Source organism: Condylura cristata, unplaced genomic scaffold, assembly GCF_000260355.1.
Source record: "Condylura cristata isolate star-nosed mole 26May11 unplaced genomic scaffold, ConCri1.0 scaffold00019, whole genome shotgun sequence".
Classification (NCBI taxonomy): domain Eukaryota; kingdom Metazoa; phylum Chordata; class Mammalia; order Eulipotyphla; family Talpidae; genus Condylura; species Condylura cristata.
Window position 1 is genome coordinate 12,830,293 of NW_004567120.1, and position 15,087 is coordinate 12,845,379.

General features: G+C 42.2%; 1 protein-coding gene across 1 annotated transcript in view; it reads right to left on the minus strand.

The window, feature by feature from the left end:
* Positions 1 to 1,430: 1,430 nt before the first annotated feature.
* Positions 1,431 to 15,087, minus strand: part of NXF3 (nuclear RNA export factor 3) — a 33,995-nt gene continuing 20,338 nt past the window's right edge. Inside the window, exon 20 of the mRNA XM_012727061.1 lies at positions 1,431 to 1,556. Within this exon, the coding sequence (XP_012582515.1) occupies positions 1,431 to 1,556 (126 nt within the window). The remainder of the gene's footprint in view (positions 1,557 to 15,087) is intronic.

The window sequence follows — 15,087 nt, forward strand, 5'->3', positions numbered from 1 at the left end:
AGTTAACATAAACCTCGGAGCCATGTACTGACAGGCAATGCTGGACTAGAACATGCCAGCTGTAGTTAGAACCAGTAGGGATAACCAGATCCATTATAAAGATATGAAGACCATCCATAACTCTTACCGGAGCTAAATGCATGAATTCCATGGTCCTAGAAGTTAATGACACCAGGGTTCATGGCCAGATCTACCTCAAACCCATGCATATAATGCTAACTTTTATGATTTGGTGCCATACTTTTTTATAGACAAGATAAGAACGTGGGAAGGGACTTAACTGGCGCTGGGGATTGCTTTTGCGTAGCAAGTGAGAAACAGGATGATACTGGGCTGTCATAGCCCATTAAGGCTAAGGACCATGTTAGAATAAGTGAAGTGTGACTGTTTATGTTCAGTGTGCTAATACACACACCTGGGTTTCCACAAGGGAAAACTAATCATGTTTGATGTTTTCAACCAGTTTCCTTTCATGTTCAGTTTAGTGTTTAACCTTGACTACATCATAATTTCACCAGTAGAAAGTTAATTTCTCTGTTGTAGTTCAAGGTAGTGATATGGAAAGATATTCAACTCACCTCCTCCAAAGGACACAACAACTCTTTAGCTACACATGGAAGATTTTCCTCCAGAAGAAAACTAAAAACTAGCTGAGCAACAGCTACACATGGGGAGCCTACTTGCTGGCGTAGGGGTTAAAGACACAGCACTATAAAGCTTTCACCAGCCACTGCAGCACGAGTTCAATTCCCAGCCAGGGAATTGGCACAGCAGAGCTTTCCTGTCTCTTCCACTGCTCCCCTCAGCAGTGTATTTCAGTAGATCTGCGTGTTCTGCTTCCCACTGTCTCTGGTCAATCCTCTCACCTCCACACCTCTAGCCTACACCCCAGTTCTTGTATGCATAAATAAACAAATCTCTAAAAAACATATACAGATAGGGGAAAAGAAAAGAAGCCCCTCAATGGGTAGGAAAGACCAAATACAATCTCACCACCACCCCCTGTCCTGGAATGGATAACACAGTCAGAAGGGAACTCAGAACCCAGAGCTTCTCCCTGGACAGAGGTGAGCTTGAATTCTACTTCAGGTGCTCTGGTTTCTAAGACCTGTGCACCTCAAAGTTGAGGCCCCGCCAAAGTCTAGCTTTAATAACCTATGGGGCTCATATGCACATGACCTGTGAAGTTATAGCAAACCGAGAAACAAGTCTTAAAGGGCTCACTGACTTGGACTCACCTGCCTTAAAGCCCAGTCAGTGCTAAGGCAGCCAATCATGTCTTGACTTCCTATAAAAGAGTCTTATTTATTTATATTAAAGCATCTCCCTGAGAGTCAGGCATATAATTTAATAATTTAATCTAGGGACCTTCTTGGAGATTAACCATAGAGACTGGTAGCGACCACCTTTGCACACCACATTGCCTGGCTTCACTTGACGGTCACCATCTTACTGCCCTTCCAGTGGGCACCATCTTTATATTCTTCACTGACTCTCTCCAGCTGGCAGGCTCCATATTTGTGCTCGTCCTCTTCTGTAATCCAAAACATCATTATCTTTTGGAAGGGAGCTTTACTTGTGCCTGTTACCCCAACTTTTGTGACTGCTGCCTAAGGGATATATTTGATCACCTGGCTCTGGAGGCAAGTTTGTCTTTCTGGATGCCCCTCAGAGAGACAGTTCTTGGCTAGTTCCAATCATCAGGACACAGACAGAGCATAGATGAAGTACATTCCCAGTTTTACTATGAATGGGGGGCCTGTTTGCTTATCCTGGAGTTTTGACCTCAGAGGAAGGCGTCAGTGTGACACACATCAAGGGGCCTACAGGGGTGCCCTCAGGGAGAAAAAGCTGATGGACACCAGCTTTGTACTTACCCTCTACAGTGCTCTGCTATCTCCCCCAAAGACACACACTTGTTTGGAGCCCTGGTTTTGTGATCAAAAACCAGGTCTGACATGAGGAAAATCTAACATTAAAAGAGTTATAATTAGAGCTCCAGAGTTTATCTTTTGATGGGAGAAGTTAATTGCAATCACCTTCAATACATGTCTCATTTAAGTATATATGGCCTAGGTATAATTCTGCTGCTGGGATGTGTATCTTCCCATCTGGAGGTAATTACAAAAACCAAGGTTGGAGTAGGTCTACTGTGACTGTATCTAATCCAGCTTCAAGTTTAATGATAGGCTCCGTTGTAAATATGTGACTCCATTTTCATACCCTGCATTTATACATGTCCCAAGGTAATTTCCCTAAAGCTATGTAAAGACCACATATTTGCACAAATATCATCAAATTCTGTTCTTCACTCCAAAAATAATCATGACTTCCTTCAATAGGTTTATGACCATAAACATGATTTATTGTTCTTATTAACAGACATTTTTAACCATGGTACAAAATTTTAATTTTGTTCTCATGGGTGATCAGAACAGTTTGTAGTTTGTCTGCCTAGGGGCAAATCCTGGCTTCATCAGCTAAAAAGCTCTGTGACCTTTTAGGCAAGTGACTTAATACCTCTGTTCTTCAACAGGAGTACCTCACCTGTAAAGCTGTATTAATAATGGAAGCTACCCCTTAGAGTTGTTAAAATTACATTTAAAATGCCAGGCCTATAGTATTCATTATATATATATTCACCAAAATAATTACTTTGAATATTAAATAATTAATTAAAGCTCGTGTATGGGACTTACTGTAATTTCCTCTAGTCTGACATTATTTTAATCAACAATTTTATCTTGTATGCACTGCTTAACCTCTTTTAGTTCTTCCTAGAATACATTTGCAGCCATCAAGAATGCTTGGAATAGACTTTTTTTCTGAAAAATCAATATCCTATATATAAAATTTCACTTATTATTAGGAAAAAGCACATAACACTAACACAGTAAAGGGGGTGGGAACAGTTGAAGTCCAAGCTCGTGTGCTGTACAAGGTCATCTGAAGGCACCGAAAATACTTATGTCAAAGATGTTTAATTGGACATTTAAAGTGGTATGGACAGGTTTTTTCAATAAGTAATGACGATAGGGGAACAAGCTGACCTCCATTCTGACTTGAATTTGTGAAGGGGTAATTGGGAGTTTTAATGAGCAAATACAAGGTAAATAAGCAGGAGCTCGGTTAGCAGAGAAATGAAAAATTACAAAGGGCTGTTCAGTGTAAATGCTGCTTGGCCAACTGTATTTATTAATTAACAGTTACTGAAGATAGAGCCCAAGACTCCCACAGCACCCTCTCCTTCCTGATAATTACATGTCAAAAAGAATGGCTCTTGGGTCCTTGAGAAAGATACTTCTGTGTTGGAAGAGACACATATTCAGAGTTGTAAGCACTTTTCAGTAAATGTTCTAAGAAAAGGAGGTCAGGGGTCTATTATCGCTTGTTGACTAGAACAGACAGTAGTTTCCCAGGCAGTGTTGAGCTTTGTGATCGGCCTTTAAATGGGGGTGGGGTGCGCAGAAGCTGGAGCCATTCTTTGGACCCAGCTGTATGCCGCTTCTAGAGACCATGCTAGAGTTCAGTGCTGTCTTAGCACAGAGGTTTGCATGGAGTTATTCTGAGCAAGGAATTCTGCAGTTTTTCCTGAGGCCATGTGAGATCTTCAGGTTTGGGAACAGGATGGTCCATTGAGCCACATTGATTAAGAAGACCCTTGAGGGCACTAGCCCTGTGGGTACCTAATGCTTGGCTTCAATGATAGACTCTGTTGTAAATATGCGACTCCATTTTCATACCCTGCATTTATACATGTCCCAAGGTAATTTTTCTAAAGCTATGTAAAGCCCACATATTTGCACAAATATGCACTGCAGACCTGTAGAACCCACTCTCCTGTGGCAGCCTGTCCCCAGGGCTCCTAAACATTGAGAGGCATGTTACCACGAACCTTCTAGTGATAGGTAGCATTCACCCGTCCAAAAGGTCACATTGGCACTGATCCTACTAGTGGTTGTGGTCTGGGTAACTCTCTCAGCCGTGTGAAACTTATGGGCCTCTGACACTGAGTTTTGTGGTCCCTGCCACCACATGTCAGGCGCAGTCCTAGAAGTCCTGGGAAACTTAAGTTCAAGTCCCAGCCCATGGTCCCATGGCAGACTCAGCCCTCTCAGTCACATGAAAACAGAGGGTTCCTGAAGCTTGGGGGTCAGGTGGTTCCTGAAGTCATGTGACTTCCTGTGGTCACTGTGGAGTATCTTCCATTGAGTATGTGGAGCTGCTCCTGTGCTCTAACTCCCCTTGGCCTTCTGACGAGTCAGGTCTATCTACATATGGGTGTAGAAGACCATTAGTTCTGTGGTCTCTGCCCTGTTTCAAGTAGATTTTTGACGATACTCTCACTCAGATCCCAACTTTTTTTTTAAAGATTTATTTATTTATGCATATAAAACTGGGGTACAGGCCAGAGGTGCAGGGATGGTAAGAGAACTCACCAGAGACAGAGTGGGCAGCAGAACAGGCAGGTCAACAAAGTACATTGCTGAAGGAAGCAGCGGGTGTGTCAGGAGAGGTCTGCCGTGCCATGTGGGTCACCCCTGAGCCTGGGGATCAAACATGCATGGAGGTGGCTGTGGCTAGCTTGCAGTGCTGCACTTGAACCTGTTGCCCACTTGGGAGGGCCCTCGGATCCCAACCTTTTCATCAGTTTTTCTATCCTAGCACAACGGGTGGAACCCAGGTACAAAGTCCATCAGTTAGACCTAGCATCTACACAGAATGGGCTTTGAGCAACAGCTAAGTGACCTTGGAGGAAGAGCAAATGGGAGAGGATCTGATAGGTGTTTGCTTGGAGCAAGGGGGAACACTTCCACCTTTATGCATGTAAGTGCCAGGGAAGGGTCTCCTAATGCGTGCGGGTCATTCTACCATCCTGTTCCCAAAGCTGAAGATCTCACATGACCTCAGCAACAACGCAGAACTCTTTGCTCAGAGTAACTCCATGCAAACCTCTGCACTAAGACAGCACCAAACTCTAGCATGCTTTCTAGAAGCAGCATACAGCTGTGTCCACAGGATGACCCCAGCTTCTGTGCACCCCGCTCCCATTTAAAGGCCGATCACAAAGCTCATCACTGCTTGGAGAATTTACTGTTTGTTCTGGTCAACAAATAACTTTGTTTAGCAGAGAAAGTTTGTGGTGTGTGTGGCCTGAGCTTGGGCTCTCAGGAGAGGGAAGTGGAGGCGGACAGTGCCCTGCCCCAGAGCACAGGGTGATGGGGCAGGGACAGAAGGGTAATGGCTTGTGTGTCATTTCTCAGCTTCAGGGATTGGAAGACAAATGGGAGCCCTCCCGCCCCACACTGTCTATTCAGAGTGATAGTGTCCTCAGGCCTCCTCTGTCCATGCTGTTATTAGGATGTCAGAGACTTCTTACATGACAATTTGTATAGATCATTCCAAATTTGATCTTAATTTCTTGTATTTGATTCTGTAAAGACTCTCTTTATGCTCTTGATTATTTTTTTTCCTGTTGAACATTTGAATCCTTCTAATCATGTGCTCAAGGAAGAAGCAAGGAGGCAGGAGAGAGAAAGAAAGAGAGAAAAAGAGAGAGAGCCCCCCCCCCTTAATAGGGGCCTCCCTGGTGGCCTAGGTGTTAGATCTCAGCACTCTCACAGCTATGCCCTGAGTTCAATCCCCAGCCAGGGAGGTGACCCATATAGGGTGCAGCAGACCTCTCCTGTTTCACCTGCTGCACCCCAACAGTGTATTTCAGTATATCTGCCTGTTCTGCTCCCCATGCTGTCGCTGCTGAACCCTCTCACCACCATCCCTTGCCCCCGCACCTCTGACCGACACCCCAGTTCTACACAAGAAAGTAAAAAATAATAAAAAACTAAAAACTATATAAAAAAGGAATTTGTTATTTCAATAAAAGTGTCAAAGTAGGCCCTCCCTGGTGGCGCAGCGGGTTAAAGCCCAGCACTGAGAATCTAAAGCCGCTTCCGCATGAGTTCGATCCCCGTCTGCCCCCGAGGTGACCACATGGCGTGGCAGACCTCTCCTGACCCGCCCGCTGCTCCCCTCAGCAGTGTACTTCGTCGATCTGCCTGTTCTGCTCCCCATTCTGTCTCTGGTGAAGCCTCTCACCGCCTCTGAGCCTCTGGCCTGTACCCCAGTTCTGTATGTACAAATAAAATCTTTAAAAAAAAAAAGTGTCAAAGTAGCCATTATGTTAAGAATCAAGAATTTTTTTTTTTTACTCTTTTTGCAATTCAGTTTTTCAATATGCTAATAATGGGAAGAGGTGCTGTTATCCTTTTGTACTTAGAACCTTAAAAAACACCCGAGGGAAAATGCATGACCACAGCACATGCTTGAACAGCAGTCCACCTGAGGGGGAAGAAAAGTTCAAGTGAATTTAAAGAAAAACAACAACAGCAGAGCAGTACAACTCTGCTGGGAGGGAGAAGCGTGCGCTAGGCGAGCCCCCAACACCTGTGGGCTCGCGTGCATGCCAAAATTGGGGCTCCTAGAACCAGCTCTGCACTTGGTGGGGGTGGTGTGAGCAGGCACCCAAGATGGGAGGGTGCATTATCAGAAAACTACAGGGGTGGGGGCACCAAGCAAAGACTACAGACTTCAGCTGAGGCTCATAATAGAAGACTTGTAGCCTGCATTGGTCAGGGCATCCGTATTTCCTTAGAGAAGGAACTACTGCTCCTCCAAGCCCAGGCTGAGTTATCCAAACACCTGCCCCCCTTCCCCAAGGGCTAAAGTTTGTAGGTTTTAGAAATGATTCAGCAAGCTAGAGCTCATGCACTTACCAATAATAGAAGCAAACACCCCAGTACAAGCCTTGGTACTGAAAAAGAAAAGAGAACTCCCAGTCTGTAACCTTAAGTACTCACAGTCCATGCTCAGCTGTACATTCGGTGCTTAAAAGTGACCCATAGTGGAAATGGACAAGAAACCATAAGGGACAATAAGATGAAAGAGCTGGCACAGAGGAGGGGCCCCTGTGGACCCCCACTATACAACTCTGGCTCATGCAGCACAGAAGGAAATTGAAATCCCTGAGTCTTCTGAAGGTGACACTTTTGGTGATCTGCCCTGGGTTCCTTGTTTATATCTACTATGCCTCACAGGTAATTGCCCTCAAATAACATCAATAAAGATAAAGTCTGAATATCTACCCCTATTAAAACCCATAAGAAATGAAAAGTTAAGAGGCAAAAGAACACATCAAAAATGCCAGACTGAAAATAAGAACACAAACAAACTCACAAACCAAAAACCCTGAGAGGAGCCCATATTCAGCAGAGCTACAGAGCATGTTAGAAGGGGCCACCTGGGTGACAGTGATTGCAGTCCTCATGGGATGCAAGAAAAGTCAGTGGAGGAGATAAAACAACAGCAGAATAAAGAAAAATACGAGGTAGGTACGAGTGGAAATAATGGAGTGAAGAAACACTATAGATGATTTAAAATTTACAGTTGAGGGGCTCAGTAGCATAAAAACTGAAGCAACTGAGGGATTTAATGAGCTCACAAACACAATATTAGTGAATATATGAATAGAGAAAATGAATTGCGAAAAGGAAAATCGTGTAAGAACTCCCTGGGACAACTTAAAGAGAAATATCATGGCTGGGCTGGGGGAATCCTCCCTGGTGGAGCAACAGGTTTAAAGTGCAGCACTATGAAGCTGTCCAAAGCCACTGCAGCACGAATTCGATCCCTAGCCAGGGAGATGAACCACATGGTGCAGCAAACCTCTCCCGTCTCACCCATTGCTCCCCTCAGAGTGTATTTTTTTTAATATTTATTTATTTATGCATACAGAACTTGGGTACAGGCCAGAGACTCAAGGGCGGTGAGAGGATTCACCAGAGACAGAGTGAGTAGCAGAACAGGCAGATCGAGGAAGTACACTGCTAGGGGGAGCAGCAGGTGGGTCAGGAGAGGTCTGCCACGCCATGTGGATCACCTCTGGGGCAAGTGGGGATCGAACTCATGCTGAAGTGGCTTTAGCTTCTTAGTGCTGTGCTTTAACCTGCTGCGCCACCAGGGAGGACCCTCGGCAGTGTATTTTAATAGATCTGCCTGTTCTGCTCTCCACTCTGTCTCTGGTGAATCTCTCAACCCCTGTGCCTCTGGCCTGTACCCCAATTCTTGTGTGCCTAAATAAATAAATCTTTGAGAGAGAGAGAGAGAGAGAGAGAGAGAGAAATATCATGGGGTTCACAGAAAAAAAGAGAAAGTCATGAAAATTTTATTTAAAGAAATAATCACTGAAGATTATCTCAATCTGGGAAATGAACCAGATATGATCCCATAGGCACAAAGAGTTCCAAACAAAATAATTCAATACAGTCACACTCCAAGACACAGTATAACAAAGCAGTTCAGAGCCGTTGACAAGGAAAGATTATTAAAACTTCTAGAGGAAAAAAAGTTCAATCTAAAATATGTTAGCAGACTTTTCAGTAGAAATTATAAGCAGAGAGGGACTGGAAGGAGATATTTAAAATACCTAAAGACTTTCAGCCCAAAATCTTTACCCAACAAGATTAACATTCAAGATAGCAGGAATAGTTAGAAGCTTCACTGAAAAACAAAAAAATATTAAGGCCAAGTCACACATGAAAGAAATTCTAAAGGGATTATCATAAAGGAAAAGAACAATGAATATTAAGGCCATAGACACCCAAGTCATGTAACAAAGAGAAGGAGGAGGAGAGTAACAGTGTGGTCCATCAGAACTAGTCACTAATTCAGCTACCACGTCGTAGATAAGAATTGTGCTAATGCTAAAAATTTTACTATTGTTCTTTTCATGGTTACTGAAGTTTTTTGTTGCATTGATTTTAAATTGAAACACTTAAGTATGATAACACCAGTCAGAAAACAATGGAGAATGTAAATTGTGTAACATTTAATGTAACATAGCCAGCTCAAAGCTTGATAAGATTTTCTCTCTCTCTATTTTTTCTTTTTTGCATAAAAGAACTGGGGTGGTGTGGGGCTAAGAGGTTTCACCAGTGACAGAATGGGGAGCAGAATATGCAGATTGACTGAAACATACTATTGATGGGGGCAGTGGGTGAGATAGGAGAGTTCTGCTTTGCCATATGGGTCACCTCCCTGGTTGGGGACCAAACTCAGGCCTCAGCAGTGATAGCATGAGACTTATACCCTTGGCCACCAGGGAGGTCTGAAAAGATTTTCCTAAAGAAGGAATTTTGTCCCATCCCTATAAAAAATCCAGTTCATCTTGATGTCAGAAATAATTATTTAAAATTTTACTTCCAATGTTAGAAACTAACATGAGTATGATAGCTTTCCTAAATATTAAAATACAGTACAAAAGATTGTTTCCTTCATTTGCATCTTTATAACACAGACTCACATATAAATTATATGCATACAAAAAAGCATGTCATTCCTTTTAGTGGCTGCATAATACTCCACTGTGTTATACCAAAAGTTGTTTCATAACAAGAGTGGTTGATGCCTCACACAGAAATTCACCCAGCCCTCCCAAAAATGCCAACACTGTTCCTGTTATAAAACACTAGGAGCTTACATCAGCACAAATATCAGCATCACTCCCATGAAGCTCCATGAATGCCATTTACTCTCCAGAAATACTGTGGAATTCAGACTCATACATAATATATTGCAGTGTCCATTGGTCCACACATTCACCAAAAGTTATTTTCAGTGCAATGTGATAAACACATGTACATATGCAATTCCAGAGAATAATTTTACAGACACCAAAATGCCCATTACCAGTTACACCAACTACTAATATTTAACATTCTTTATAGACCTCACATAACAGAATCTAAACAACATACTAGAGGAAGTGACATGCTGTGGATGAACAGGACATGGCTTGGTTCTTGAGGATTGTTTATGAAGCTGTATTAAGCAGGATAAGTAATGAAAGAAAAGAAAGGTTTTTCAGGAGACATTCTAGTTCTGATTCACACAGAACAGAGAATGCACAAAAGTACATTGGTGGGTTACAATGAGCAATCCATTGTATCTGAGTAAGATAATTGGATGGATGAAGTTAGAAATGATGGAGAGATAACACTAGTCTACTCTCTGAGAGCCTTCAATGGTGTAACCATGGGGTCAGGATGCTACCCTGGAGTTCAATGTTAGCAAACCTGCTTGAGAATCAGAACCTCTATGCTTTTGTTTTATTAGCTAATTTTGGTGCCAGGGATAAGTAGAGCACGAAAATGCCAAGACTGGAGTTGGGATACTCCAAAGGAACTTCTTAACCTACCATTAACCATGGGCAGTCCATGCTTATCTTTTCTATCTTGAGATGATTAACTGTCTCTTTTGAACTTAGTATCTTAATATGTGAAGTACATATTTTGCATGAAATCCTCACAGATATGTTGAAGAAAAAATATACCATCAGCACTAGGAACTTTCCACTCACTTTGTAAAGTACAAGTCCTTAGACTCAATCTTTCAGAAACTTAGGGTATCACGAACTGTACAAGGTATGAGTCCAACAGCATTCATTTAAGTTGTCATGAATACTACCATACAAGCACTATGCCAGTTCAAATATCGACACCACCAGCACCCCAGAGGACTGCTTCATGTCCCCTCGGTCACTACTACCACTGTCTCCATGCAAAGTTCACTACATGTAATCCAAACTCCAAACTGTGGTAAAGAAAGAGAACAAGATTTTGTGAGCTGGACCAATGGGGGTGGGGGGGATGGAGGCAGGAGGGTCTCGGCCAGAGAATGAGAGCGGGATTCTCCATGGGCATGATGTTTATGCTGAGGCCAAAGGGAAAATAAGAGTCAACCAGGGGAAGGTCATTACACTTCCAGAAGGAAAAACAGCTTGTGCCTAAGCTCTAGGTTGGGGAAATCCTTGACCCATTTAGAACCAAAGGAGGCCACTGTGACTAGAGCTTAGCAATGCAGGAGAGTGGCCTGGTTAAGTGGGAAAGGTGGTCAGGAGCCAGGTCCTGAAGTGCCCGAGGGCCGTAGTAACCATTTAAGACTTAAATTCACACCTCTCAGCTATAAGTAAGATAGTATTTTGCCATTTGTGACCACACAGATGGAACTGGAGGGGATTATGTTCAGTGAAATAAGTCAGAAAGAAAAAGATGAATACCATACAATTTCACTTATATGTGGAATATAGAGAAACAAAATGAAGGGACTGACAACACTAAATCAAAGCAAACCTTGGAAATATGGATGCAGAATTGAGGCTAATAGAGGAGTTTGGGGGTGTGAACAACTAGGATGGGGGGGTATGGTCCAGGGTAAAGACTATGAGGGCTTTGGTGGTGGTAGTGGTGTGATGATTTACATTGATGAGGTTGGAGCCTATACCCCTAAATCATATACAGTGCTATAAACCAATGCTACCTCCATTAAAAAATAGGTGCTGTTGAGGTATTAAAGGTCTCTAACTGAAGGAAGGAACATCTTCTAAGTCTTTAAAATATTGGCTAGATTGCCATGTACAGACTGGCAAGAGAAACAGACAATTTTACTGATTCCCCCAGTGGCCTAAATAAGTTCTGTGAAAGATACAAAGCAATTATAAAACACAATCCAAGACATCACCAGGGAAACAAAGCCTGGGCCAGTCCACTGATGCACATTAGCAATCACTGAGGAAGAAGAAATTGAGAAATCATGGGCTTCTGTCAGGAGTGAGAGAAGGGAGGTACTCATAGATCCAGGGAAGCTGTCATGAGGAAGAGGGATCTGTGTTGGCTGTTGAAAGGTGTGTAGGATTAGAATAATTGTTGAGGAAGAAGAGGAGTTCTAGAAAGGGCTGGTGGGGGAGAGAGAGAAAAACCAGTTATGGTAGACAGATGTCATGAGCATGCCAAGTCTCTACAAAACCCAGGAAGATTCAAAGCTGAGACAACAAAAGAAATGTTTGCTTCCTGAAATGTTCAAGATCACCTTCCCACCTCTGAGGAAGAGATGTACCTAGTGTATCCAGAGCAGGACAATGTTGTGTGAAGGGAAGATTTACGTACGTGACAAAATTGGAAACTGAAGAATTTATCTCCATTTGGTTCTCTCCTCAGACAAGTTTCTTAAGCATCTGTGGGCACAGACCCGCAAGATTTCCATTTAACCTTGACAAATGATTTCCCTGGGCCTGGTACCCAGGGAAACCACCCCTTGTTTTGGTTTCCATTTTTTCATGTCCAGGCTCCAGGGATCCCTGGGATATCTGTCAGTTGAAGAACTTTTGCTGAGTCATGCTCATTTTTCTCTCTTCATTCCTCTCTCCCCTGGTCTCTGTCCCCTTGGATGTGTCCTGCTCCCATTGGATGTTGGCATTTCCTGAACTATTTTCATTTTTCTGCTTTTCCTCCTCTCCTTACTAAGATTATTATTCAGCGTGTCTTTGTGCTGTGTTTGTCAGCCTTGGAGGCCCTGAGTGCCCAGGGCCTCTTGTATTTTTGAGGTTCCCAGTGGAGTATATGCTTATCCAACATCAATTTCCCTCTTCCTCCACAACCCAACTACACGTTCTGACATCCACCTCATCTCACCTCACTGAAAGCTTCAGGGCAGGCTCCAATCACTCTGAGTTGGCCAGGACCTGGACTTTCCCTTAAGACAATTACTGGTTGACAAAGATCCTAAAAGTAACCCAAAATTCCATGGCCAGGAGAGAGGTTTTCCCGTCTCTTCTGAGAGACAGATAAAGAAGTACCCATAATTGCCACAATCAGCCTATCATATGAAGCCCTAGGCTGGAGCTGACAACAGGCATGGCTTCTTGCACATACTTACATAATTGCACCCTGGATGTTTTTACAGCTCAGATACATGTCATCTATGTGATTTCTCTCCAGGGATGGAGTCACAGACATGGAATTTCTGAGTTAAAATCCAGAGAATGGTTTTAAGGTTTTTGACACATATTTCCCAACCTTTCAAAAAGCTGTGCCAGTTTTCACTTTCACCAGAACTGTACAAAAGTGGGCATTTTTTTCTGAACCCTCACCTCTAGGTATAAACACCAATAATGGCATGGACTCAGAAGGCAGACTGTGTTCAAATTCCAGCTATAGAACTTACTAGACTTTAGATATGTGGTTCCTCCCCCTTAAATATAGATGACTATAACCATAGTAGCCACATGCAGCTAATGGTGTCAGGGAAATTCAGGAAATCATGCAAAGCACTTAGTGGCCAATATTATTTACTTGCCATATTTTTGGTCCTCATTTGCATTCCCTCAATTATTGATGTTGATAATTGTTTCCATGCAACTATTAGTTATGAACTTATTTGCATTTTTATGTTTTTTAATTTATGCATGCATGCAAGAATTGGGATGTTAGCCAGAGGTGGGGGAGGGAGTGAGAGGATTCACCAGGCACAGACGAGGTAGATCTATGGAACTACACTGCTGAATGGATCAGTGGGGGAGAAAGGAGAGGTCTGCTGTACCACGTGGGTCAGCTCCCTGGCTGGGAATCAAACTCTTGTCCCGGTGGCTGTTGATAGCTCGCTAGCATTGTGACTAACTTCTGTGCCACCAGGGAGGCCCTGCATTTTCATTTTTTGTCTGTTTCGATACTTCTGTGTTTCATTTTCTTTGGGTGACTTTAAGCAATTCACTATAAAGTTGTGCCACTGTTTAGCTTTCCTACATGCTATCTTTTCACTTGCCTTTTAAAATTATACTTACACCATATAAAATATTTTATAGAATAAAGTGTTCTCTCAATTCTGCTATTATATTCGATTTGTTAATGCATTCAAGTTACAATTTTTTTCAATAATTAAAGATAGTGGAAAAATGTTTAAATGTTAAGTGAAAAAGGAGTAAATAAAATAGTATATGTAGTATGATGCAATTTTTATAGAGCAAGATTCCATTTATGTAGAAAAAACACTTAACAATGTTTAGCAGGGTTTAGATGACTTTTCAAATTGTTCTTTATCTTTGTTTCCCATTTTTACAAGAAACTTTTAAATAAGATTTTTTTAATCTAGGAAACATGGTATATCTTAATGATTTGGAATGTTGTTATTCAATAGAAAAGGTAAGATACATGTCCAATTTTCTAGTAAACACAATTTTTTAAAATAAAGAGTAACTGGGCCCTCCCTGGTGGCGCAGTGGGTTAAAGCACAGCACTAGAAGCCACTTCAGCATGAGTTTGATCCCCACCCCGGAGGTGACTCACATGGAGCAGCAGACCTCTCCCCACCCGCCCACTGCTCCCCTCAGCAGTGTACTTGGTCAATCTGCCTGTTCTGCTCCCTGCTCTGACTCTGGTGAAGCCTCTCACTGCCCCTGCACCTCTGGCCTGTACCCCAGTTCTGTATGAATAAATCTTTTTTTAAAAATAAAGAATAACTATTGAAATTATTTTGAATATGGTTTAATACAGCATATCTAAAATATTTTTATTTTAACATGTAATTAATATAAGAATGATTGCTATTCTACATAACTTTTGTCCTACTATGTGGTTGAAATCTTGTTTGTGTGTTACACTTTTGGTATACTTCACATTGCTTTAGTCACATTTCAACTTTTCTGTCTGCACATGTGGCTGATGATAATCATATTGTACCCTGCAGATTTTAAACATAAAAATGTCTCCAGTCCCAAATTCGTCCAAATTCAAATCATTTCTGAACTATCCCTTCAAATCACTTTTGAGATGCAGTGATCATACATTAAGCACTACGACTAAAGTGCCTCTGAAGACCAGGGAGGTCCATGTAATGTGAATAAGAAAAACTGGATACAAACATAAAATAGAGACATGAGCTTTAAAGGTTAACACCACTAATAAGGTCCTTCCAGTCAATTGGTGCAATGTGGAAATGTAAGCTTGGGGCTGATTTTCAATGGAAGTCTAAAATCTGGATCATTTTGTGTAATGTCTCAATTATTAAATATGAATAGCAGATCAAACACTATACTCAATACATACTTCTAAACTTCCACTAATTTTTTAAAAAGATTTATTTATTTATGCATACAGAACTGGGATAAAGGCCAGAGGTGCAGGGGTGGTGAGAGGCTTCACCAGAGACAGAGTGGGGAGCAGAACAGGCAGATCTACTGAAGTAAACTGTTGAGGGGAG